Raw genomic sequence first — 27,708 nt, forward strand, 5'->3', positions numbered from 1 at the left:
GTCATGCTGCTAAGATTAATTGTGCAAACTTGGTTAGCTGAGTGGAACAGAGATCACTGGTCACTACTCTGTCAGCATCATTAGCAGCCAGGGGAGGAGGTCCCTATTCCCGTGCTCTGCCCTGATTTTGGGGGAGTGGAGGGTAGTGGTGGAGGGGGGAGGCTGCGTATGCGAGTGTGTGTGATTGCAAATGAAACAGGAGTATTAACAATGCTGGGCTGAATGCTGGAGGCTGGTTCCTGCACCCTGACTAATATAATACTCTATTAAGCCTTTCTGAGGGAGTCTCTGTGCAGTCAGCCATTTTAGCTTTTTTCCTCCTTTTTCTTTTCTTCCCATTCCTCAGGCTCAGGGAATGGTTTTGTTCCCTTGCATGAACGCTGGATACGTAGGGTTTCATCAGGCTCTGTACGTCCTGACATGCTTAGACTTCCAGTGTTGCAAAAATGGAGACTAACGCTGTCGTTTGGATTGCTGCTCTGCACTACAAGTGCGAGGGGGGTTTTGAGCTTACCAGTAGTGACACTTTTAGCTCCAGCTTGGTTCCCCCCTGTCCCTCTTTTTAATTTAATGCTGTAGAGGGTGACTTGCCATCCATAAGAAATTGGTACATGATGTGTAAATTCAGTTCAGCTTATGTTTCTTCATTATGAAACCACTTGCAATCCCAGCTAACCATGGAGTTATGGGCCAGCAGGAGAAACACTCAGTAAGTATTGCAAATTCTGCTTGTTCTATCAATAACCTGTCACGGGCAAACTGCATGAGATTGAAACTGCTTGTCGTCCTGCGCACGGGCGTTCCTGCTTGTGAATTTAATAGCGGGTTTCAAGGGAAAGCTGTACCTGAAGTGGCATTAGAGTCAGTGGCTCTATTTAAGACTGTTTTTAGCTTAGAAAAGGCAACTCAGTAGGCTCTTTCTGAATGTTTTATTTCCTGGAAAAAATGCTGACATGCTTTCATTGGGCAAGAAGCTATGAGCATACAGTTAGAATCTTTGTGCATTTTAAAACTTTAAGGAAATATTCAAGCTGTAGGAGAAGTGATATAATTGTAGGTGGTGATAAGAGTAGATTTATTCAGTCTACTGTGTGGTACTAGTGTGCTGTTGCTTTGTAGCATGGCATTTAACATCTGTGATATGCTTATGCTGAAAATGCAGAAACTGTTAGTAAAACATGGAATGAACAAAAGGCGTTAAGTACTGATGCTTTCTAATTGATCCCATGAGTCAGCTACACCTTTTGTCATGCTTTAATCCCATAGGCTGCCTGTGTTTATTGTTTGGGAAAAATGCATTCATAAGCAGACGAGCAAACATTATTTAACAAGGCCTCAGGTGTCAGGAATTAGAAATTGAGGTTTTGCGTGATAAAAAGATTCTAGAAGTATAGATTCTAGAAGTATAGTTAACACAGTTAAATCATGCTAGATTTTATATGGTTCAATATAATGTCAATCTTACAATTTGTTTCTTGAAAAGATATTTTTTATGTATATCGTCCGTGCATACTATGTGTTAGAATGTGTATGGGAATGTGTTCAGTATGTTCAGCATATACAGCTAAAAATGGTAAATACTGGGAAGATGTGGTAGCAGGAACTTTTTAAAGGAAGGACATTTTCTTCAAAAATTCAATTTTGATTGTGCAGAAATACAGAAACTAGTCTAGAAACATTTCAGAATGTGCCTAGTGAATTTTTCTTAGGCATGTAGCAGGCATACCAGTTTCTTGTTATAGACTGTTTTGTTCCTTTCCCTTCTTCTAAATGACATTCTAAGTATAAAGGAGTTCATGTTACCAAATCATTTGGTGTTGATGAAATATTTAGAACTTAACCTTTTTTAAAAAATTCTCCTTTCCTCCTGACAGTCAAGTACTGAAGAAACTGAAGTAGAATAGGATACCTTCAATTTGCAAATAGGAATAGAATGAGAAAGCTGTATATGTGTTGGTTTCTCCTGCTCTTTCTGCTCTCCAAAGAATCTTGATGAAAAGTTCTAGATTACTTCTGGTAACACAGCAAGTCTAACCGATATAAAGTATTTGCTGATTGATAAAGAAAAAAATTAACCTGGCATTTTAGAGACTTTACATTACAAGCTCTGTCACATTGTATTTGTATTAGAGTTAATTAAATCACAGAGATAAATTTCACTCTCTGGGCCAAAATGTAGGAATAGTAGAAGGGAAAGGGTCAAGGTATTGCTTTACAAGAAAATTAGTTTACCTTAAGAAATGTCCGCATACATGTAGGAGAAAGAAATCATATTTTCCATGGGGCTGCCACGCAATTACAGATTTTGCATGAACAAAATATTTAGTTTAGAGTTTATATAGAAGTTTAAAATGTAACTGTTAAGACATGATGTAGCTCAGCGAAAAACACCACTTTGGCAATGAAACTTTCCATGCTTGCTTTCCAGGTAGAGGTTATTTTGCATGGAAAATCGGACTGAAAGATGTGAATTCTTGGTAGAGAGGGAAGGCAAGCTTGGAGTTTCAAGGTTTACAGACTTGCTTTGCCTAAAAGGAAAACTTATTGAATTAATAATTTTTGGTGATGAGTCATTTTTATGTTAATATGTTCCCAGAATCCTGAATTTTTTATTGATATCTGCCTTGATCTTATTTCAAGGGGAGAGCCTTAATTACTTCTGTCACATCCCCTCCGAGAGGCTCACAGCTTGATTTGCTGGGACAATCTGGATTTGAGTGCAAAAATCTCGTGTGCAAGGTTTCACAAAATTCTGTGAATGAATTTTAGTGTTACTGTTAAATCTTAATTTCACACTAGTTTATTTAGGGAGTGAGCAACATGATTTAAATCAACTGTTTGGTGATCATTATGGTGAAAACAGAGGAAAAGTGAAAAATTCTGTTGCATTTCCTAGATTATTTAATATAAGAAATAAAATGAGCAGCATCAATCGAGTGTACTGGTCCTACATGCCTCATTTAGTAAATTGGAAGAGTTTGAAGCAGTGCTACAGATACCTGTCTGAAGGTGGTGTTGATCTGTGGGTGATGTTCCTTGAGGCACAGCTGTTGTCATCTGCCAAACAAGGAGTAAAAGTATGCTTTGGATGAAAGATGGCAGAGAACTGAAAGCTGGATTGTTGCCAGAGTAGTTCTGCTTAGTTCTTGTATTTCACGTACTTCACCAGATTTCATTTATTTTGGTACATTCATTCTGTCTGGCTGTGTCCTTGCTCGTTTTAATAGTCCTCTCAGCTACCTTTGTAGTGCTTTCATGATAATTTTCCTAATCTCAAATGTCAGGACACTGATGTTTCAAAAATGATGAGTGATGTTTCAAAAAATGCTGCTTTGTGGATGTTGAAACAACAATCTCTTGAGAAGCTTCACACATCACATCTTGTACCTGTGCTATGGGAAAAAAATCACATGAAGGTCGAGTGCATGAAGGTTCCCACGGTAGGCTCGGGCCTTCTAAAATGTTATCTATCTATCTCATTTCTCCTTTTTCCTTGTATGTGTGGTTTGTAGGGACTTTACTCAAGGTAATTTTTAAAAAACAACTGAAAAAATTACTGACAGGTATAATGGCTTTTAAAAATGTGACTTGAGATGCATAGTTCTTTCATGCCTGTATAATAATGAGTTGCAGAGTACATTCAAATGACTTACACACAACCTTTAAGAAAGTGTAAGTTACATTTTTACTTCAGGTATTATTGAAATAAAATCTTCTAATAAAGGATACGTTTCACTGCCAGCACAGTGACTGTCCTTGAGTGATCACGTAGGTGCTGCAGTCATTGATGTGCTTGGCCTGTCTTGATTTACTGAAAAATATTGAAAGCAATAGGTCAAATATTTGCCTTGTTTTTACCATATTTTAATACACAAAGATTTGTGGCTCTGTGCTATGGGCCCCCTCACTCCCAGGAATGAGAAGGAAATGGGTGGTATTTTAAGGAAATGTCTTGAGTGGTAATTGTTCAAATATGGTTATTTTAGTTTGATGTGTAGCAAGAGTGTTGGTTGGTATGCTTTCCTAAGAAACCTAGCACTACACAGAATAAGCATGATTTTCTGTTACTGGAAGAGATCATCAATATTGTCTTATAACTCAATAAATGTAATCTGGGACAGTTATTTGACCTTTGAGTGAGCATCATGCAGCACTAATAAGATATGGGGAAGAGAGGTGTGATGTGATCAGGTGGCTATGCTTGGTAAGCTCCTATATGTTTTTATATATATATACACATGTATTTATACCTCTTTCTGGGAAAAAAAAAAATGCATGAAAAAGAACTCCAGCTAGGTAGTAACCTATTAGCTACTGTAGTTGCTGATGGTTGTGATTTTGTTCATGTTAATGAACTGCATTGCACTGGGACTTGACAGATTTTTTTTTCTGTTGTTGTTAAGCACCTTTATTTTTATCACTTACTGAAACCGGATTTATGGTTTGGCCCCTTCTGATTATTCCTTTCCTTTTGATTTGTATATTTTGAAAAAAAAATCCTCCCTGAAGACCAATAAAGGAGTTGTGGATTTTTCATGTGATTAGGAATAGTGTTTCACCTCTTCATAGATGCATTATGATACAGTCTTTAATTACATGTCCACCTATATTCCACAAGATTGATCTCAAGATGGATAGTGCAGGTTTAATGAACAGTTGTTTGATATTTTGGACTAACTTAATTGCACAGAAGGCCAGGTTATGTTTATGGTGTGCTATTCAAGTCCTACTCGGAAGATGAAAGCATTAATTATTTTTGTTTCTTCTGTATCTTTTTAAGGTGTTTGTAACTACAGTGTTCATGCAATTCATTAAAGTGTGTGTGTGTGTGGCATTATCTTAAGCTTTCATGTAGCAATGCCAAAGCTAATCTTTGGCAAAAAGTAAGGGCAGAATTTTGAGAACTTAAGATGTTTATTCCTCAGCATAGCTAGGCCTAAGGAATTGTTCAAAGTGTGGATTTTGTTACTTCAGTTTTCTGTGTACTGGCCCAGTGCAGGCACCCACAGACTAATGATCATCTTAAAGGTTGATTTTAAGTGACTTGCCTGGCATCCTGCCAGGTATCTGTGGTAAAGCCTGGATAAAATCCTGTTCTCCAGGACAACATTTAACTGCAGATTTTCTCAAAAGCTTATAAATTGCAAAATTTGGGTCATTTCATAGGAATGACAGTGAATGCATTAGTGACCTGTAGAGATGGCAGTGAAAGCATCCTTGGCACGTAGGAGATGTCCTGCCATCTTTCTGTTACTGTTTCAAGGCCTGGGGATTGCACAACATATTTAAGAGAAAAACAAACAAAAACCCCCCACGCCATAAAAGCCACCATCTGTATGTGTAGTGTGTGTGTGTGCACAGAACTGCTTTCTCTACCTTCTTAAGAAGTAGCTGAATTTTTTTTCAGGTAACATGGACAGCTGCCATAGAAGATCTCACAGTAGGGAATTTGTGTAGCAAGTTTATAAAGTAGGAAAAGTTCAGGCCTCATGATTAGAATTGGGAAACTAGCATGGTCAGTATTACACGTTCTGGTTTATGGTCCAAAGTGGCCAGACCTAGTGGTGGTGTTGGAGTGCTTGCAAAGTGATATTTATGATGGTGCACACTGAAATGGGTCGTTCATAGTCAGAGTACAGATGTGAATCTGAAAAGGAAAGTCAGCTGCTTCCAAAATGCTATTTTGAGGCCAACAGACTGACACTATTTATCATTACTGAGTTGTAGGCACTCTGCCTGATCTTCAGGCATGTTGAAAATCCAGCTGAAATTGAGCTGCTGATACCCAACCATTACAGAAACACCTATCCCAAGCAACCAAAAAGGCAAACGTCAAAAGAAACAAAAATCCTAAATCCTTTAAGGTACTGTTGATTTGCTCTTGTTTCTACAAGTTTAATAAAGACACAGGAATAACAGAAGCTCTAAAAAGCAGAAGATAATAGACTGTGTTGTGCAAAGTAGCATAGGTTAAAAATATCAGGGAATTAACAATATGCACATAGAGTAGCATGAAGTCCACTGTAACTAAAGCAAGCAGAGTCATCTGAGGAAATTCTGTGCCTCAGTATCTCAAGTTGATTTTTCCACCTGCAAAATATTTGGACTCCCTTGCAGAATACTGGCTCAAGAGTTTTAAACAGTGGTGCTTAAGCGATTTCCAAGTGATGTAAACTTAACAGTTTAGCAAATGGACCTGTAAAAATATTCCAGCAAGACAAAGTAAATTAGATTTTTTGAAATCTCATTTTTAATTATAAAAGGCAGGGAATCTCAGATAGTGGTATGCAAAGAAATATGTAGTTTATAAGAGGATTAGAAACTGCTGTCAGTTGTGTTGGTTGTTTTTGCCGTTGCTGCTGCTAATACTCTAGGATGTAAAAGTGAGGGAAAGTGTCTCATGTGCTGTATCTGCTGCTGAGATGACCTGAAGTTCATCTGCAAAATAGTGCTCATACTTGATAACTTTACAGGTTGTCTGCAAAATCAATGAAATATCAAGTGATAACTGCATATGATAAAACAATACGAGTATTAGGAACCATGATTTCCGATTTCTAAAGCAGAATTGCATAAATATTTAAACTGTGTTCAGCTCATCAGCTGTCTGGGATAATGAATGGTGTCAGTGCTGGAAACTCTTAAATGTAATTTTTTTTTTAAAAAAACCTCATTTAAAGTTTTTCTTCAAATATTTTAGATATTTTTTTGTTCCTTGGTGTATTCTAGGCTTTAGATTGCTACAAATTAGTCCTTAACAGCATCCTTGATGTTTGAAAAGCTGAACTAATTTTGCTAACCCTTTCATGAATACACAGTGGTGTGATTTTTGTCTGACTGAAAGAAATACAAGATTTTATGGACCTCAGGATTATTGTATTAAAGTCTGATTTTCATTTTTGTTACCTTAGTTGCAACAGCAGATAGATAACCAGACTATTAATTATTTTCACTTATTATTGTTGATGTGTTCTTGATAGTGCTCTCTAAGTTTAAAAATTAATAGAAGTAATACTACTAGGAAAAAAAAACCATCACCAATCTTGATAGGAAATTTCAGCAGTTTGTGCAGGTGAAGGCAGTACTGAAGCAGTGTTTCCAGTGTTCTATGTTGACAATAACATGAGAAGTACTACTGACTGTGAAGACCCTGCATGATAAGTACAGTTAATGTTAAGAATTTGAGAAAAATGAAATATTAATGAGATTTACCCTTGACCAAATAACCTTGTACCTATCACACTTAGTTTTCAATACTGTATTTAAAAGAGTTTGGTAGCTGTAGTGCAAGAGGAAGCATGGGATGACTCCTGCAGGTCTACAGGGTTTTTTGGATTCTAACCTCTGGGTACTCAATGCATCAATTTGTTACTGAAATGTAACTGGCACTCATACAGTATCCGGGTACTGGGTGGTTGGTGGCTCTTCCAGTTTTGTCAGATTGCCAGTAGTATTTTTTGCTGTTCATTTTGAGATGGTGATGATTCAGCTGAGAACCACAGGAAGAATAAACTGTACTGAAGTGGTCTCCGCTCGGTGGGTTGCTTGTGAAAGCTGATCCTGTGCCCAGGAGCTGGAATTTATAGGAATGTTTCCCATTCCTTCCTAAACCCATGTTTGTGTGGGGATACTAGAAGGGCAGATGAAGGACAACAAATTGCAATAATTCTATGTGGGTGATGTTAAAGGTAAATAGCCCAATGTTAACATAGTACCTGACCCAAACAGTGCTGCTACCTAGTGCCTAATATATGTGAGATACGGGGTGGATATGAGTTACCACCTGGTTTTTTTAATATTTTAAATTTTTTTACTTTTTGGTTTTGCTTGGAAAAGATGAAGGATTGCAAACAGTTGCATTTGGTGAAATAATTACAGGATAGGATGAAATTTTGTGTAGGCGTTTATTGTAGTTTACACTTGTGATGCTGGACTTGGTTATTAGACTAGCAGTATATGGTAACACACAGAAATGTGGGTCCAGCCTTTGGCCAAAAGGCTTCATCTGTCTTTTTGGGTTGTTCCCAGTGCAGATGTGAAGATTGCTACCATGAACCAAGTTCACAGTATTTAGCTAACCTGGCATTCTCTACTTGGCCTAAACTTTGAACTGGTCAAAAAACCTAAAAGTAAGGGCATCAGTCTTTGAGATCCATGGTCTCCATTGCAAATGTTGGAGCACAAAATCCCAGCACGTTTAGTTCTCTTTTCATGAAAAGTGAAAGATTATTTTCCTAAATGGGGAAAATATTACAGCTTGGACTGGCTAGTTTTTTAGCCTTTCCTGAGTCCTGTGTTATTGTCAGTCAAGTTGATGTCTCCTGTAATACACCATTCCTATCAAAGTCTGTCTAGAGTGCCTTAAAAAGGCATCAAATAATTTATCTGCTACAAATTCCAGTAGTTCCTGTGCTTTGTGGTCCCTTTGCTGGGTAGCGGGTGGGAGTGTGAGTGCCTCTCCTTTAATTCAGAAGGGCTTTCTGATTTTTACTTACTTATCTTCTGAGTTCCAGTGAAGATAGACTACTGTAAATGCCAACAGAAATCTCTGAACCATTTGGCAATATGTGAAGATTTTTGCCTTGAATATGAAGATGGTTGCGACTCAGCTCGGATATATGCATACTTCCATGGCATTTGCAGCTTGTAATGGAGATGATGCTTCTTTGGACTGGGAATATGAAAACTGGTTTAACACCAGCCTTCTCTTTCAGTCCCAGTTTCTTGACTTGGATCAAGAGCCAATTGCTTTTCAAAACAGAGGAAAAGCAGGCTTGTGAGTTAGGGTGCAAAGTAGTGTGAAGTATTACATTATAGCTACGTTTAGTATCTGTTAATAAGCTAACAAATGCTACAGCAATTATAAAAAGTATCTGCATATAGCACTTGTAACTTTCTACCTATAGATAACTTATTTCAGCTGTCCCAGGGCTGGCTGGTGACAAATGCCAATGTTTGGTGGCAGTAATGCATCCTCCTAGTAGGTGCAGTTACCTGATCTTCAGAGTTATACGGACAGCCAGGAGCCACACTGTAAACCCAGACAATAACACAGTGGTCGCATTTCTCAACCTGTGATTTCTTTTACTCAGCCTATAAATATGGCCTAATTTTTTCTGACTGCAGCCTGTCAGCATGCTTGCTTAAGAGCGTAGGTGCTTTGCACTGGGTCATTTGGACACACTGACTGGGTAGGATTGATTAGTTTATAGCTTGACTCCAAACTGTGACTTTGCAAGGAAGAAAAAAGGATTAAAGCTTTTTTTTTTCCCCTTCTCTGAAGAATGATTTCATAAAAATGATGTCATGCTATTTTGTAGGTCTGCTCTCTTTGTATGTTTAGTCACGTTGGCTTGCTTTATAGTTAAAAATAGGCTTTTTCTGTTTTGTGCTGCTGTTATTCCTGCAGAGCCAGGAGAGTGGGAGCTGGGTTGCGCTTTTAGGACTCCACACATAGCATTGTTTCCTAAATGCCTTTGCTGCTGTGTGCCTGCCAACCTACTGAATGCCGTAGGAGTTGCATGAGTGTCAGGAAGGTCTGACGTGGGATGATTTGAAAGGGCATGGTAATACCTGATAAAGAGAATATGACTGCAAATTGGACCATAAATTTAATATTGGCAGTAGTGGGATCAGTGGCTTGAAAATGGGGTGATGAAGGACATTCTACCTGAAAACTGAATGTATTTGGTTGTGGTTGAAAATAAAAATAATTTGAGATTTTGGAAATCTAAACTGAATTGTGGGAATTATTTCTTAGTTAGCTGTATCGTGGGCTTGCTGAACCATCAGTCCTGTTCTCACTTTAACTCAACTACAATTTTTGTGCTTTTGATGTGTATTTTTTTCTTACATGTAAGCAGCTAAAGGCTCTTCAAAACTTGCATTGGACACACTCTGCCTCTGCTGTTTCACTGATCGAGGTACAGCTTGACCTCTAAATCTTAATGTTGATAACAGGCTAGGAAAAAAATATCTTCCAAATACTTGGCAGGCAGTAGCTCCTTACTATTCTGGATTGATCACGAAAGAGCCAGATGTCAGACTTGGATGTGTCTCCCTGGCGTGCTTGCCTTTTCAGTTTTGAGCCACAGCACTAGTGGATTTTTAGCTAGGTTTTTAAGCTTTTGAATAAGAAGCTGACTATACAGGGATTTTGTTTGAAGTATCCATAAATAATGTAGAAGTATCTTTTCTCTGTTGTCCTTGCTTTTAAGGAACCATGAGGAAAAGTAAAATGCATGAAATTACGGATTTTGGAGCCTTTGTAAAGTGTGTTTTAATTATTTAAGTAACTTGGCATCTGCAAATGGTGGTCCACTGGATTTTTTTTATTTTTTTTTTTAAGGTAAAAGAGAAGATTTGTACCAATTCTATTAAAAGTGAAGCTGCTTACAGCTGTAGGAGCAGAATAAAAAGCAAACTAAAATGAAAACACTGTTGGTTTCTGTTAATAACTGTAGCAGTCTAAATGCTAGGTGTACCTCTCCTTGCCTGTTGGTGTATGACTTCTGCAAACATTTTCTGTGCTCTCACTCCTGGAGCTTGTCCTGTTCAGTCTTGCTCATTTTCCAAATGGTAGATTCTTTTACTTGATCTTATAGGGATTTTTTCAGTTTTGTGAGAAGACAGGGGATGTCTTGCATTTCAGGGAAGAGGATTTCAGGTATTTTCATTTAGCAGAGAGTTTCCAGGGTGCCTGAATACAGCTGCTATTCCTAAATAAATGGATACTAAAATGTAGTTTCAAACCAGTGGCATGAATGTCAGCATAGTATACAGAAAATCTAGTTATCTACCTCTTTCCTGTTGAAGGAAGAGGTTGTTTAGACAGTTAAATGTCACTCCTACACCTGCCACTTCCATTAGTATTGTACATTACTATTCTTTCTGTGATGATGGTACCTAGGGAAAACTAAAATTAGGAATTCCCGAGTTACAGTAACATGATTTTTATTTTTTAAGTGGAGGCTCAGTGTTTCAGCTGGGGTTTTATTCAGTTAAGCATGCAGAGATAACATGTTTAATGTAGGAAGTGACTAAATTGTCTACCACTTTCGTGAAAGTAAGTAACCTTCTTAAGCTCTTGCACCATGGGGTGCTATAGAAAAGACCATTCTAGCGCTATCATAAATCAGCAGTTAAGATTTGACTCTCAGATTTTCTGGTTATTGCAAGGTGACCTGATGCAGTAGGTGATGTACATGCACACATCCTGGGTCTCTATAGCTTATCTTGCAGTAGGTGGGAGAAAAAAAGATGAACTTCACTAACTGTAGTTGTTGAACAGCTTTCAGTTACTGTCCTAGTATTTTGAGCTGATATCTGTGCTGGTCGTTTTTCTGCCACTTGGCAATCTCTGATATAAAATCTCTTCCTAAATAAACATCATTGAAATATGTCGTGGTGTCAGGAGAATGTAAAAGTTGCTACGTGGATTGTGGTTTTTAATATCCTGTTGACCCAAGGCCGGAATAAAAGGGATGTTTGAAACTCTGTGTGCACACCTGCACAGGCACAAATAGATAAATTTCTGGAAGACACGTCTGAATGCCAGCATTTTAAGCAAAATGACATGGTGCTTCAGTCGGCAATGTCTCCTTGTCCCAAAGCAGGCTCAGTGTGGGGCCGCCTTGGTTTGCTTATCTTGTGAATGTTGTGGACATTTGTAAAAATTAATGATTTTTTTTTTAAAAAAGGGATGGGGGCGCACAGCTAATTGAATTTAGCATTTTAGATATTTAGAGTTGTAAATAACTGCCACAGACTACAAAGAAGAGGTCTGCTGGTTGTTTCAAAATTCAATGGAGATATTAATATGGAAGATGCTTCTGTGTTGATCTGTGCAAATAATTTTAAGTGGCTTTGCACAGTTGTTGCTGCACTGTGCTCCAGAATTTAGGGAACATCTTTGTACTTGCTACAGACTTTTCAATAAAAATAAGAAAAATGGTTCTTTACTTTTTCCTTTACTATGATTACAGTGAGCACACACAAGTAAGTCTTTTGCCCAAACTAGTAAATATTTGTAGTAGTTCAAAGAAGTTTGAATCTTGTTCTGTGTGACAGAATAGAAACTCTGGAGGCTATTGGGAATGCATGGTGCCGCATACAGTTATAAAATCTTACGTCAGTGTGAAAATTTTGCACTAATTTTCTTTGGCCACCATATGAGGAAAAATGTAAAATAGTATAGCAGGCAAATCTGGGGGTGTTACAGCAACATTCACTGCTGTTATATTGCCATGGCTTGAGTATGGTTGCAATTTCAAAACCCGTAACATGAGGAATAAAGCTGTTTGACTAGTAGGCATGTTAGTATAGCATTAAATAAAACACAGATAAAAAAAAAATCATTGTAATGTTGCAAAATCTTACGATAGCCCTGTATAAAGAGAAATACTTGTAATTTACAAATATTTTGAGTTGTCTCATTGCTGTGCTATTTTTACATTATCCCGAAAAACAGTGAGTTGTTACCTGTATTACTACGTAATGCAAATGTGAAACATTTGTACTCTCTGCACTGGTCTCAGAAGTATTACCTATAAATTTTATGATGTTTTTAGGTAACCTTTCTCTTAAAATTCACCTTATTTTAGAAATAACATTTGCTACCTCTTTTGACTAACTTTTTTTTTTAAAAAAATTGTATAATTGATGTGAAATGCTGACTGTTATGCAATTAGCAATCTCAAACCAGTGATTATGGTAATGCACATTTCTGCTTTATGATACGGAATGCTACAATCAGAATATTCTTAAAAACAATGTGTGGCAAGTGCTTTGATGTCCACTTGTGTGTTGAGATATACATCTTGTAATACTGCAGTTCCTCAATTTTTTTGTTTGAGGTGAAGCAAAAGTGTGCATCTTTCACTGTCAGACAAGGAAAATAGAGGCAAGTTTCATTAGCAAGCACATGGAAAACAAGCAGTCGTGGTGCATGATTTCTTATTTGGAGCCAGTCATTAGCAGAAGAATTATGCATTTTTCTCTCTTATCACTTAAGTTACTGAAAATCAAAGTCATTGTATTAACAAAAAACACCCACTTTTCTCATGACTATTCCTTGATACTGTAAAGCCAAGATAATCCTTTAGTTAAAACTCCAAGGGTGGCATTGACATGGCTGCGGTCATCCGACTTCAAACAAAATTTCTGTTTAATTGCTTGTGAATAGTCATGTCTCTGTTTAGATTTTCATCAACTTTCTTTCAATTAATCTGTTTTTTTATAGAGTAAGACTCTGTGTACAAATGGAAATCTGCAGGTTTTGCATCTGTGCACAGCAACTCCCTACGTATCTATGTCTTTTAAAAATATTTTCCTTGAACATGTACAGAATACGTAGATCTTTATGGAGAAACTACCACTAAGAAAATCTAAAATGTTATTATGCTAATCATGTTGATTTTTGTCTTTTTTCCTCTTTTGGTTAGTCTGCTTCTGAATAAGTATATAAAAAAAACCCCAACAAACCAAAACCCAGGCTCGCTTCAGTTTTTTCAACTTGGAGGACTGACATGGGTCTGGAAGGGATTTTCTGCGTCACTGCCATTACACACTGTTGTACAGCACATTCATACCTTTACCTTCGATTTGAAAGCCTTCCCTACCGCAGCTCCTGTGGAGTATGGTTTTGAGAATCTCTGTGGATCATAGATACCAGCCTCCTTTCAGCTTCCTGCTCATTAGGCTTTACACCTGCATCGCTTTCTACTGGAAAGATTTCTTTTTCCTCTTTCCTGTTTCTAGCTAGTGATCATGCCCTCACTCAGCTCGGGCTGAATAAGCCGTGCTCCTCTTGCAAATACTAGTTTTTCTTCTGATAATCCTGATAGTTCTTCTCTGACTCTGTGTATATGTATGGCTTTAAGTCCATCTTTGTTGAAAACATCCAGCTGGGAATGGGCACCACATTTCCACATAAGGTCTTCGCTGGGGCCATGGATAAGTGATCTCACTGGGGTCTCCTGCTGCTGCATCACCTTAACAGTTTGGTCAGCTTCTAATTAGCTGATACACTGAAACTCTTCACAGTCATTTCTGATTATGAGTTTCCAGGTTCTTGGATTTTGTCTCAACGTGTGTGATCTCACTTCTTCTCTTACTGCATTGTATTTCTTTTAGTCCAGGTAGAAGTCATCGTATGCTCACAGAACAGTGTCGTGCTCATCTGTGGTACCAGTAGTGTCTCTTTGCACTGTGATACCAAGCAGGTTTTACCAGCATGTTTGTTTTTTCCCCCCACTTGTAAAGAGGGGAATCCTACAATCTTTCCTATATCTATTATTTTTCCTATCTCATCTTTAAAATATAAAAATTACTTGGGTAGCCCTTACCTTAGTTTATTTTTTTTTTTAATTCTAGAATCAATTCATCTTGATTTCTTTTACTACTGCTAGTTCAAGTGCAGTAAAATTCAGTGCTGTAGTTCAGTAGTAAACTGCAGTAGTTCCAATTAAACAGCTGCAGTTCAAAGCTGATATGTCCCTTCATGAGTGTTTGAAAAACTTAACCAAGCTTAGTTAGATTGGCTAGACTGCCGTAATCGTGGGGTGAAATATTTTGTGATTAGGTGTCAGCAACACGTGGTGCAAGAATGCCCTGCTAATGGAAAAAGCATCAGCACTTGGAATCATGTACATGCCATAGGTCTTTGCTTTAACTGTTTAAAATGTGCCCAGGTAGATGTTTTTACTTTTGGGCTGCACTCTCTAGTTGTCTGTAGTGGTTTTCAATCCTGAGTGGCATTTTAAAGCTGAAAATAAAATCTGGTTGGAGGTGCCATCAGTTTTACCCCTGCTGGTGTAATTGCTCTTCAGCATCCCCCATGTCCACTTGTTAGACTGCTGCATAAGAAACCCAAAATGAGTCTGCATGTGAGTTGTACTTGAGCATTCCCTTATTTATTTAAAATTTCCTGCAGGATTTAAAATACCTTGCTTGAAAATGTTTGAATTAACATTTCCTGTAAACATACGTGCCCACATAAAGTGTTCTTGAACTTTTTTTTTTGCTTTTACATCCTTAGGCGTAAATCTTTTGTCTGGCTTCCTGTGGAAGCAAAGTTTGTGACCAGGTTCTCTGTTCCTTCCTCTCCCACAGTTAGTTATAACAGGCCAAAGAGTTCAAAATTTAACCTCGTAAGCCTCCAAAAATCCCGAAAGTAGGCCGCTCAGTTTCTAGCCCAGCAGTAGTTCTCAGCATATTAAACACCCAAACAGCCACAAGAGAAAGTATTTAGGAATATCTAACTGTGGGAAAAACATCAACTGGAACATGCATTATGTTAGTATGAAAATCAGTTGTTCCCAAGAGAGAGATCTCTGCAAAGCCAAGCTTTATTAATTTTTTTGTCCTCCACGTCTAATGCTTTTAAATAATGGAGAGCTTTTACTGAAGTTCAGTGGTTGAGCTCATTTTCTACGCTCCTACCCTAGAGATATTTCAGAAGTCAATTGAAATGCCTCAGAACGGTCTTTCCTTCAGCTTAAACTGCAATCATCAAGTGCCTGGCCCTAGCTGTCAGTTTTCATTATGTAGATCAAAATGTGAATTTGCTTCCCTGTTTTATGCAGTTGTTTTGGGGAAGTGGTTAGTTGGTGTGCGGGCGTGGGCTGTGCCGGCGCTGTTATGCTCTAAATGCAAGGGAGCGCTTGGGGGGCCTGGTGAGTGTGTGGGCATGGAACGCTGGAATGGAGATTTTGCTTTTCACAGTAGTTCAAAGCGACTAAGGAATGGGATCTGATCTAAATCTGAGTTGCTCACTTCATGAAACAAAACAGATAAATAAAAAATACCAGATACTTAATGAAAAAAGACGAGGCAGTCCTGACTGTCCTGCGTACTCTCTCTCTTCTGCAAGGTGTCACTCCCACTGCACTGTTTGGGAAATATTTTATCCAGACCATGTTTCTTGGTGTGGTTAAGGTTGTCAGAGAGTTGTTGGTAATTAAATGGATATCCACAGTCAAAACAGTTGTAGGACAATCTTTTTAGTTTGATCCCTGGAGCAGAACTGCTCTGATTTTAAAACCACCACAGATTCTGTGTTTTAGAGGTACTAAATTATCCTTTTTTGCCCAATGAAAAAGTTACACGTTTACCGCTTATTTTCTGAGACAAACTTCTGAGCAAAGTTCTAAATAAAAATATTCTGATCTTGCAGATTTCTTCTGTTCATTGCAAATATGTTAGAATGGTTTGAGTTCAGAATGTCAAAAACCCGGAGAGAAGAGCTTTGGAAAATTGTTTAGCATTATTTAGTTCAGTTTAGTATGTTTTAGTTCAAATCCATTCTGCTTTTTTCTCTTTTTTTTTTTTTTTTTTCTTTTTTTCTTTTGTGTTCTTGGTTCACAGGCACTGTAAATGCCTGTATGATACAATTTTTCCTTTTTTTTTTTAACATCATTTGACCTGTTGTCAATAAACTGACACTCATGTTTGCTGAAGTAATGATGTTTATGCCATATTTCCTGAAGGCATATATATTTGAATATAAAATGCTGCGTTGAATCTGTGACGCGAACCCTGTCAAAAGAAAAAGCAAATACTAACAGATCTGGTCCTAAAACAGAGAAGGTAGTTAAATAAAAATGGGCGTGTGTCAGTGATGAATTTTGTACTTTTCCTTTGCACAGAGTTGTCCCTGAGAGCTTTTCCCTATTCCCCAGATACCCATTTACATTTCACCACCTCTGTCCCTCTGCAGAAGTCAATAATCCTTCAAGCAAAGGATAATTACATTCAATGTGTTAAATGCTCATAGGATTACCTGCTGAGAGCTACAGGATATACAGTAAGTGGCAGTCACTGTGTGTTTTTGTAAGGGAAACAAGATGAAGTTCCTTTGCACTCGCTCTGTCTCTCTCTCCCTCTGAGACCTGCAGGTCACATTGCATTAACTTAAACTTCTGACTAGTTTTATGGGGGGCTACCTATACCAAAGGATCAGTGGAGGAACATATGAAGAGCTTGCAGAAAAGATTCTTATAATGCTTTTTTAATTAGAGGTCTTCTGCTATGAATTTTGTCTAAGAACAACTGCTTAACACAGCAGTATACCCAAATGCAATATTCTCAGAACATGGGTTGTGTCTTGTGTTGTAGTCGAGATGAAGAACATTTTTAAGTGTAGGTCTTCATGAAGTTTGAGCCACGGTTTCACATAAAGATGTGTATTTGGGGAAAACCTGGAGATTCAAAATACATGGGATACTATTGTATAAAGTGAATGATACACAGAAGACATAGTTGAAGTCAGAAGGTTTTTATTTAACTCTTGCTGAAGTTTTCAGAGAAAATATATGGAAACCTCTTGATATTTTTCATCCTCCTTAGTACAAGGAAACCCTGCTTCCATAGGACTTGCATCCTAACTTGAACTGTATATAATTCAAACTTTTTTTTTAAAATTTAACTCTGCACTGGACATGTCAGCCTGCATCATCACATCTGTTGACAGAGTCAATGGAAATTACTTTATTATTCTGTAATTACTTATATTGACTGCTGTGCTGTAAATCACTGGACCATGAAAATGTTTTCCTTGATGTCTCTCTTGGTTACTGAAAGAATTACGTTGAACTAGCATGTTGATGAATACCCACCATTATTAGAAGTATTTCTTCCCTCAGTCATTAAATATCATTAAGTCTGGGTGTATCCTTAAAACACATACAACAGACTTATAAACATTTAATATAAAAATGAACATGTACATAAAATAGTGAAATAAAATGTTACTGAATTGATGGGTTACTGAAGAATACTGCGTTGGTGATGTACACGCTTCTAGTGCAATAAAAAATTTTAAATTTCTATCTTAGTGGGGAAAAATGGGAAAGACTAAGGCATAATATTTATTTGGCTGCTGTTGTTCTTTCTTTACAAAAAGATACAGCATACCAAAGTAACTTTGTTGCAGTTATTTATTTAGATTTTTGGGACTAAATGTATCATCTGTAAAAGAAATAAATAGCATATTTCTTTTTCATTATGGCAGGTTTTATTATTGTATTAGTGAAGACGTACTACAGAATAAGCACTTAGATGTATGTGTTTAGAAGCTGAAGAATTGGTGTTTGCGTGTGTTTCTTTAATTTCAGAAGGTGGAAATAAAGGCTATAAAGGTGATATTTCACATTTTCTTATGTCTACTGTACTTGCTTGGTCTGTCTCAGGGGCACTGAATTACCTATAGGATTGTTCAGTGGGATCTGCAAAACAGAATGTCACACTTTTTGCTCTCTTTAATTCCATCTTTGTGCAGATGTACTTCAGTCACTTTACAGGCTTTATAAATCTTTCATAAAGTGCTGACTGGCCTTCAGTAGAAGACCTTGTTTATAAAATGCTTACTGATATGTTTGCTTTAAAATGAGTGATATATTGGAGCTCTGCAACCAAAATTCTTCTTGTATTTTAAAATTACATTCTTCTGTCTGTCCCGCTGTTGCATTTATACTTGTTTTCACATATAATTGCATTTATAAAACAAACCAAAGAAACCCTCACAACCAAAAAACTACAGAACAATACTACTTAAATGAAGTAAAGGGGTGCTTTTTTGGTATAATTTCACTCATTTTTTTTGCTGTTTTCGTAACTGTTTATGCTGTATCTGAAGATTTTAATTTCTTGTCCAGTAAATATTCTGAAAATATATTTTAAAATACTGTATTAGTAGAATAAGCCCAATGATTTCTTGAGTAGAAGTTGCAATAGAGGTTGCCTTTTGTTATACAGAAAGGCATGCTGTAGGGTCAGAGAAAATCATGATGTTCTTAAAATAGGAGGAACATACTCAGAGCAAAGTAATTGTTAGCTTTGCATGCATAAAGCGGTGACTCATTTTGAGGGTGGAAGTAATAAAATGTTGCTTTTGAGATAGGAAGATGTGATAGGGTTTAAGGTATTGTGCAGTTCAAAATGGAGATATGTCTTTATCCTTAAGATAGTTTCACATAATTGTTTACGTTTTCTTTTTTATTTTTTTAGGGTTTTCAAGAAGTAAAAATTTGGAGATCCCAGATAGGCTGTTTTTCCTCTGGTTTCTATCCATGTGTGTAAACTCTTGTGTGTACCCATGTATGCTCACTTATTAAGAGCTACATGTATAATTATAAAATACTGGTTTGATATCTATCAAATTAGGATTAGGTCTTTGGAGTTACTTATGTAATCGGTTCATGTTTTGTATTAAAAACTTTTGTCCCCCTATTTATACTTCATTAGATCTATGCATATGCAGCCTTACTGTTTCTCACTTAGGAAGTTTGTCCTGAAAATAGGTTATCAGGACAGTTATCTGACCTTTTTAATGACTGTTAATTATTTAATGTAGTTTATGTATAATGTATTTTGAAACTGTATTTTCTTAAGAACAAATTCTGCATTATTTTTCTAAATTACCCTCCTATATTTTCACTCTGTCCGTTAGGTCTTTCTTATGCTGTGACTCTTAAGTGTTCAGTAATAAAACCTAAGAAATATTGTAGTTGTTGGCTTCAACAAAGCTGTAGCTTAGTGTTGTTGCCAAAAAATAAGATAAAATATAAATATATTAGGTATAAAACATATAAATATAAAACAAGATAAAATATGCAAGTTGCTTTTGATCCTTATTACTTTGAAAGGCTCCTTAAAACTAGCCATCATTTAATGAAAATGGAAAACAAGATAAAAATTACTCCAGTTCTGTTGCTGTTTGTGGTGTCTTCGGTCTGTGATGGGTGACGTTACTGAGGCAAAGGCTGTGTCCCTTGGCTTTCTCATACTGCAGCATGGGCCGGAGGATGAAGCGTGTGCTAGATCTGGCCTGTGTGCATTGCACGGGCTTTACTCATGAGTAAAGTTAAGCCCCATAAAAGGGAGGGGTGGAAGGAAGGTGGCGTTAATTTCTGACGAGTTCTCCTTACGCGGCTGCGATGGATGGGCAGTACCTCCGCGGGAGCCCCCAGCGGCCCGCGCTGCCCCTGAGGCCCTGGCGGAGGGATCTCCCTGCCCGGCCCGGCCCGGCGGGCCCTGGGTTGTGGTTCTGCCCCTGCCCAGCCCAGGGGGCAGCGACAGGGCGGCTGGGGGGCACCGGCCCCGCCAGGGACAGCCACCGCCCTTATGTAGAAGACTTAACCACTGTTGTTCTTCATTGTCATTGGTGCTTTACTTTTTTCCCCATTGTGTACAACTCTGTACGTTAAATATTTTAAATAACAGCATGTGACTAAGGTAGAAATGCATGTATTTCTCACACACACTTTTCATCGAGCTCACAATTTAAATGTTTCAGCTTATTTAATTTTTGTATTTATTTTTTTCCCATAACTTCTCACCTTAACTTATTTGGGGGTAGGGTAGTTGAAGTGGATGCTGCTGTCAGGCATGTAGCACAGAGAGGTAGTATTTTGCAAAGCTGTGAGCATGTGCTTTCTGCTTGTAAATAGTCCTGTTTGATTAGGATCAAAGTGACTACTTAGGTTGCCCTAAGTAAAATGCCTGCTTCTGATCTTTTGCTGTCACCACTTGGCAAGTCCAGCTCACGCAGCGTGGCTTTGGCTTGAGGAGTTATTCTGAAACTGGTAATCACCAAACTTTCAGCTGATTGTAGCCAAAAAGAATTCAGAAGGCTTGTTTTTTGTATGCAACGTATTTCATCAGTTGTTGTGAAATCTCCTGCCTCTTCTTATTGCCTTTGTAGTAACAAAACATAAATCCTTGTTGTTCGTTTAAAACACTAAGTGCGCTCTTTCTATTAAACGTAGCTTGATTTAGTTTTTTAACATATGAACTGGATTGGCTTTTATGTAAGGTTATTAATGATATTGCATTGATAAAAAAATAAATGCAGTTGTTAATGACATGGAGATACTTGCAGGGCACTGAAAAATTTAACACATTTGGCTGCGTGCAAGACTGTGACATGCAGCTCCCTATGGAGTTAGTATTTATTTGGGATTGAAATAGCTATTACTGTATAAAATGTAAAACTCAAAATACTATATCTTTGTAAGTTATCATTAAATGTACATATCTTAATATGTTGGATTTCTACTTTGAAATCAACCTGGACTACTTTAATGCTAAGAGATTGTAATTTTAGGAATAGTCATTGACACATTACAAAAGCTGTGGTCATTCATTTACTATACATTCTACCTGTGGAATGTATACTTATTTGTAGAAGGCTCAAATAATGATAAGAAATGGATATAGTGGCCTGAATATCAGCGTACACTGTTAAGTTTTGTGATAATTCAAACATAGAGATTGAAAAGAGAAGTAACAGAGATAACAGATACTGTAACTAATGCACTCCTTAATGCTGTATTCTTTCCTGGTATATCATCAACAGTGGTGAGCATAACTAGATTTTTCTGGAGGCAGCATACATAGCTGTGTATATTAAAGTACTGCTTTTGTTAATTGCCCTGTCTTTGTTGATTGGTGTATGAAGGTCAGCTCTAGCTCGGTGCTTGCTGAAGCTTTTTAGGATGTTATTGTCTGTTTCCTAGTTTTGTCCCCTCGTTCAGGTAAAATGATACGAAAGAATTGTTTAACGTGTAGCCATGTTTGCTGTCACTGATGCTGTCATGCTGTAATAAGAAATCCTCTTGAAGTGTATTAGAATGGGAAATAATGGTCAGTCTAAATAAAACTAAGGTTTCCAGTTGCCTGTGCTTTCACCACAAATCCCAAAGCCAAGGTTCTTTCAGGGCATGTTCCATAAGCAGATTTAAACTGGGCAAACAGCAGTAAAGTCATCTGGTACCTTTAGCTGTATAGAGCTAATCATTTTCTCAAGCACAGCCTCTTGTGACTTGCAGCTGACTTTTTTCATAATCTTTAATACTGATCGACGTATATATCTCAATGCTGAATGAGCCCTTATTTTCATTTTCATCCAGGGAGAACAGTAGTAGTGCCAAGGTAGCATTCATAACTGACGTGGATGGACACACTATGTATGACATTACTGGAGCAAACACACCTCTGTAGAGAGTATCTACCTTGCCTGAGTTGAAACAAACAAAAAAAAAATGAGCCTAGTTGTGTTTTTTTTTTTTTTAATTATTGAAACATTTGTTACATATGAAAATTGATACATTAGCATACTTTTATTGACTAGCAGTGGGATGCAGGCATCTTGGGGAGAAGAGTAATTTGCCCCTGAAATAACATTTCAATATTTCTTCAGACAGCAAATATTTTCTTTTATGGAAGTTCACTTTCTGAAGTCTGGCAATGTTTATGGTTCTTAAAAGATTTTCATGGGAGCTGTGTGCATAAAGCAATAGTAAAAAGATATATCACAAAGCTTGGTAGATCATTCTTAAATGATCAAATATACTGTCTTGATTCATTCTTCAGCACCGCATGTGTGCAAACTTATTTCAGGATTGTAGCTCTGCAGTTGTATCAGTCTTCCCACATTTCCTATTTGCCATCATATTATTTGGTTCAAAGTGTAGTAGATAGCTCAGTGGCTTGGATTTTACTTGTCTCTAATGTATTTTGTCAACTTCAGAAGCAAAAGTTAGCCAAATCCAGAGCAGTGTGTTTGGTTTTTTGGGTTTGTTTTTGGTGGGGTTTTTTGTTTGGTTGGTTTTTTGTTGGGTTTTTTTTTTGTTGTTTTTTTAAAACTAGGTGACTTTACTCACTGTTAACCCCCACTTTGTGTGGGAAACCATTGATACTAGCACAATATTCGTATGTGCTTCAATGCTATTGAAACCCCATAGCAAGGTACTGAAGAGTTTTAGCATAAGGGTTATGCTTCATTGGTGTTTGTCCTCAGATATATGTTTTTTAAAAATGTCTTACATTTGCAGCAATTTGGTGATATTTTGCTGACCTCTGCATGAATTAAAAACCTAAAAACCTGGAAAACTCGAAACACTTATGCTGCATTCTCAAACCCCAATGGTTTTCTTAATACACTTGGTACTGGCAGAGAGTAAAGTGTGACGTAAATGATTTGAATTCATTTTGCTGCGTATCTACCTCAAATTGTAATGATGCTTTTTCTGCTCCACCTATAGCTTCCTGCAGATTTCACAAAGCTGCACCTTACTGACAGTCTCCACCCACAGGTGACCCACGTTTCATCTAGTCACTCAGGATGTAGCATCACTAGTGATTCAGGAAGCAGCAGCCTTTCTGATATCTACCAGGTAAGACTGGAATGGATGCTGATGGGAGGTGCAATTGCCAGCAGTTTTGATGTTAATAGCTGAATGCCCATGCTGTTGACTATTATTAGTTTTTGTCTAAAGAAGCACACTACAGATTTCAATAAACTTGCTTTTTGTTTGAATTGTAAGAATTTCAGGTGTTTACCTGCCATATACTAGATCTGATGTTTGAAAACTGTAAGTAAACAGCACAGTGGCCTGATGTGTGTTGCCATAGCTTGTCAGGATCCAAGTCAACAATTTGGAGATGTAGTGTTTAGCAACATTTCAGGTTTACGCTTCATTAATTTTGTTTGTACTTTGTGATTTTTGTGGGAGAAAATCTTCCTGTACTTCAGCACAGGAGCCAGTATGGCCTCTCCGGCAGATGTCTGTGGTGGGACCTAGGAGGTAACAGAGTTCTGCTCCCAGCTCCAGCACTGCACCATGTCTTTCTGTCTGATTTGCCATACATATAACAGCAGCTGTGATGAGAATTCTAAAACTATAGATTTAGGACCTTGTAATGTGAGGGAATTTTTTCTTGATGCTGCATTTTACAGTTCTTAAATGTGTTGGCTTCAAAATCTAGAATATATTCAGTGGCAGGGAGAAAAAAATGCACAGTGAGCAGCCTGTGCTGGCCTGACTTGAGGGCATATTCCAGTTTCCCCACCCTCTAGAGACCTGGTGCCAGCCTCTTTGTAGTGCTTTCTGTACTGACTGTCCTGGGAAAGATGGGGAGGTTGAACTGGTGACACTCTTTTCAGTTGTTACACTTCTGAGGGAGCTTCTTGTCATGAAGCTCTGTGCTCTTTGTTTAGAGCAGCTTGAATTTGGAGAGACTTACTGTGAAACTGAGCCAGAGGGTCCCTAGAGCACTTGGGGGTATGCATGCTTCCTCTAAATATAAATTGGAAAGAAGTCTGAAATAAAATAAAATGAGGAAGTCCACATCCTTCACTTGATGTTTACAGTTCTTGCAGTGTCAGAGGAGAGGTTTTGTCCTGATAGGAAAGTATAGCAATTTGTTACTTTGGGCAGAGGGGGAAAAGAAAAGGAATCAAATCCGATTAAAATATTACTCTATCAAAACGATCATAAAAAAATTTATGACACCAATACTACTTCTCCATAAGGTACTGTTTACTAGAAGAGGAATACTCTTTGTTTGGGATGCTTCAGAAAATGCAAATGTAGCCATTTAAACAATGGGAAAAGCATCGTCCATACAAACAGAAGTTCAGGTGTAAGCATAGCTGTAGCATGTAATCTGCTTCAGGTGAATAAGCCTGTGGGCTTTTCTGTGGGAGAAGATAGGTTATAAAAGGGTCCCAGTTCAATTTAGATAGTAATTGTAATAATGCAAAGGTTTATTTTTGTGAAAAATGTCAAAGTAACTGAACACTTTAGGCATAGCATATGTCAGTCAAGCATGTTTGTCAGAATTTCTTCTGAAACAAGGATTACTTTGAGACAGGATTTAGGTTTATACTGTGAGGGTGAAAAAGATGGAAAATCAGCTTTGTTCTTCAAGTCTTCTATAGATTTTCATACTTTTAATTCCAAAAGCTTTCACTTTAGCGTAAAAATAACAAGTACCTTTAGAGACAAAGTTGTAGGTGGCATGTAGGTATAGTCATACAGTTACTCTCTAGATAAGTTGGAAATAAATTTTTTGAAAGATTTTCAGCAAAGCTTTCATAACTGTGTAAAGGATCACTGATTTTCTGGGAAATTAAAAAACCCCAAACAACCCACAACTATACTGAAACTTTAGAGAAATACTTCTTTAGGTAGTCACCAACCTGGTGTGAGACTCCTATGATAAGTTTTGTTTGCAGTAACAGAATCAACAGAACGGTTGGTGTTTGGTTAATGGTTTTCTGAAGTACTTACATGGAGAACGTTTGCTTTTAAAATAGTCTTTTAAATTTAAAAAATAAAATCCGTTCTTGGTGATCTTAAAAAAAAAATTACCTGGTTTCTTCAATTTGTCTACAATTCCTCATTTAAAGATGTCTTGGCAGAGATGTTTTGAGAACTGTGTAGTAGTACAATGGCAAAGTAATTGTTCAAATAGCCCATGTTTGTATCAACATTGAGAAATTTGAGCATGTATTGTGGAAAGTAACCCTATGTTTTTTGTTAATACACATACTTGAAGAAACATTAAGAAAATGAATGGATAAGTTCAGATGTGGAAACTGATAAGCTTCTTAAATTCTTGGATTTAACTTAATGGTACCAAGTATTGTTTGACTTAATGATTTCTCATATTGTGGTAAACCATAAATTTCTGACCTCAGTTTCAGTCATAAAGGAATGTACTATAGCAATGTTAAGTTAAAGTACTGCCAAAAAACCCCCCACAACAAAATAAAATCGCTGTAATTTGAATTCTCTAGGGTCAAGTCAAGGATTAAATAAACAAATACTTTCCGAAGCGAAGATATTGGATCAGTCATTCTCTCTGTTGTTTGCTTTTTAGTTCTCTCCCAAGTGTTTATTCAAAAACAGTAAACCATAACCAAGTCATCTGCATGGTTGGTTGTTGGTTTTTTTTACTTCAAATTTAATAGGTCTTACACAAAGCTCAGTATCGTTGTTCCTTTGATTCTTATGTTCCGTATGTAATGGCATTTTTCTGTTCAGTCAGGTGGACTTTGTTCATTATGGCTAAGTAGAAAGCAATTATTTAGAAAGATTGCTGTCTTGCAGTTGATAAATAAAATAAGTGTTTGGGGGTTTTTTGTTTGGTTTTTTTTTTTTTTTTTAATTATACTGTTAGTTAGATCTTTACTGTTGAAATCTGAGGTAATGATATGTCATGTTTTGCATCTTAGTAAGTTTTAGTTCCATAGCCTGAGGAGCAGCTGTTTGCAGTGAAAATACGTTCGTGGCCTTTTAAGATATTTTTTTTTTTAATAAATCATGAAGCTGAATCTTCAGATGCTTTCAGCATTGAGCTGAGAATATTTCCATTTAAATATTAATGCTGTAACTAAATTTGTTTGCCAAATGTTGCACATGAAAGAACTTCTTTTGGGTGAGAGGTACTAACTAAAATAAAGAACCCTTTGTGCTTACCCCACCCCAGTCTCAAAAATATTTCAGGTGCCAATTAGTAAGGTCCTTAAATGTCGTTACTTTTATTTTAGGAATGAACTTTATGAACTTATTTGTTCATAAAGTGAGTAACTGTAGTGTGACTGGAGAGGAAGGGGGGATGCTGGATGTTAATAGATTGTGTGCCGGGTTGTATTTGCCAAGAAAAATACTTTGCTTCTGTCTTGTCTTGACTTGGCAAAGCAAATCATTCGCTGCTGTTTGTCATGTATGACTGCTCGCTCTTGCTTCTCATGCGTAGTTAATGCTTCCTAGATGGAAGCATATACCTATTCCTATATGCTCCTAAATGATTCCTATACCTGTCATGTATCTTACCAGCTGATGATCCCAATTTGAGAGCAAGGAGATTCAGGCCTGTGAATGCGTGTTATTCCCCCTCCCTGTTTTGAAAAGGCGTTGTTGTGTTGGCTCAGCTTTTTCCTTTGCCAGCCTTTCTTTGCCTTATCCTGTCCTCAGCCCCGTGGCTTCCTGCTGGCCCTGCGTGCCCTCCGGTGCCTGCCCGGATAGTCCTGGTGGTACAGGAAACCGGGAACATCCTTTACGAGACCCTCCCAGGATGTCTGTATTGCTTGGAAATTTTCAAGATGTCAATTTTGTTCTCTCCTGAGTCTGAGATGGTAACTCTGAGAAGAAAAGGCCACCTTCCAGAAAGTCTTCCTGAGGGAGCCCAGGCTTTTATCTCTCAAACCCGAGAGTGTGTGCAGCCTGCCCCGAAGTTGCTGTATGCCAAAGAAAGAGGTTATACCTTAAGATTAAGTCTGCCTTTGAGTGTATCAGCCTCTGCGGTGCAGGGCTCAGGGCGATGCAAGGGCATCTGAAACTGCTCAGGTAACTGTCCTGCTGAACTTCCCCACCCACCGTTTCGGCCAAGTCCAGTGCCTCATCACTCCTGGTGAGTTCAGGTCCACTGACCTGTTCTGCAGTTCAGTGCCCAGAGCCCTTGTTCTGTCTGCTCGCACGTACATATGGGGTCACAGCAAATGCTGCTCTGTTTTGGGAAAGTGGCAGTGAGCTGGCAGTAGGGACGGACGTTGGTTGTGGTGTGTGCTGTCTGGGTTGTTGAATCTTTCCATCTCTAGGGAGGAAAACTGCTCAGACTGACTTCTGTGACAGATGTGGGCTGCTGTGTTGTGAATTCTGTAGTAGATAATGTAAGAACAAATATGAAGAGAGAGCACAGTAAAAATCTTAGGCTGAAGGAGTTTTAAGGTATTGATGGCCATTTGCCCTCATGTCAGCAGAGAAAAAATAATTTTACTGCCTTAAATTTATGTTCGACTTGTGTGCATGTAATAATTATAATTGATTGCAATATATATGATAATTATTTAATAAATATATATTATAATTACATGGATTTAATTTCATAGCCATTTATTGATATTGTAAACTTCTACACAGT

At 37.6% G+C, this 27,708-nt stretch overlaps 1 protein-coding gene across 10 annotated transcripts in view; it reads left to right on the plus strand.

Annotated features, from left to right (window-relative positions):
- The window catches only part of RAPGEF2 (Rap guanine nucleotide exchange factor 2), a 195,095-nt gene that overhangs the window by 123,597 nt on the left and 43,790 nt on the right, over positions 1 to 27,708 (plus strand). For 6 of the 10 annotated variants that reach the window (XM_027779881.2, XM_027779878.2, XM_027779876.2 and 3 more), the window contains one exon: positions 23,043 to 23,174. The exons of 1 other annotated variant lie outside the window; for it this stretch is intronic. In XM_027779881.2, coding sequence (XP_027635682.2) covers positions 23,043 to 23,174 — 132 coding nt within the window. Of the gene's footprint in view, positions 1 to 214; positions 710 to 23,042; positions 23,175 to 27,708 lie in introns of those variants that run through there. 3 more of the 10 variants (XM_027779888.2, XM_027779883.2, XM_005232479.3) reach the window with 3 other exon arrangements.

This window comes from Falco peregrinus, chromosome 2 (assembly GCF_023634155.1).
Source record: "Falco peregrinus isolate bFalPer1 chromosome 2, bFalPer1.pri, whole genome shotgun sequence".
NCBI lineage: Eukaryota > Metazoa > Chordata > Aves > Falconiformes > Falconidae > Falco > Falco peregrinus.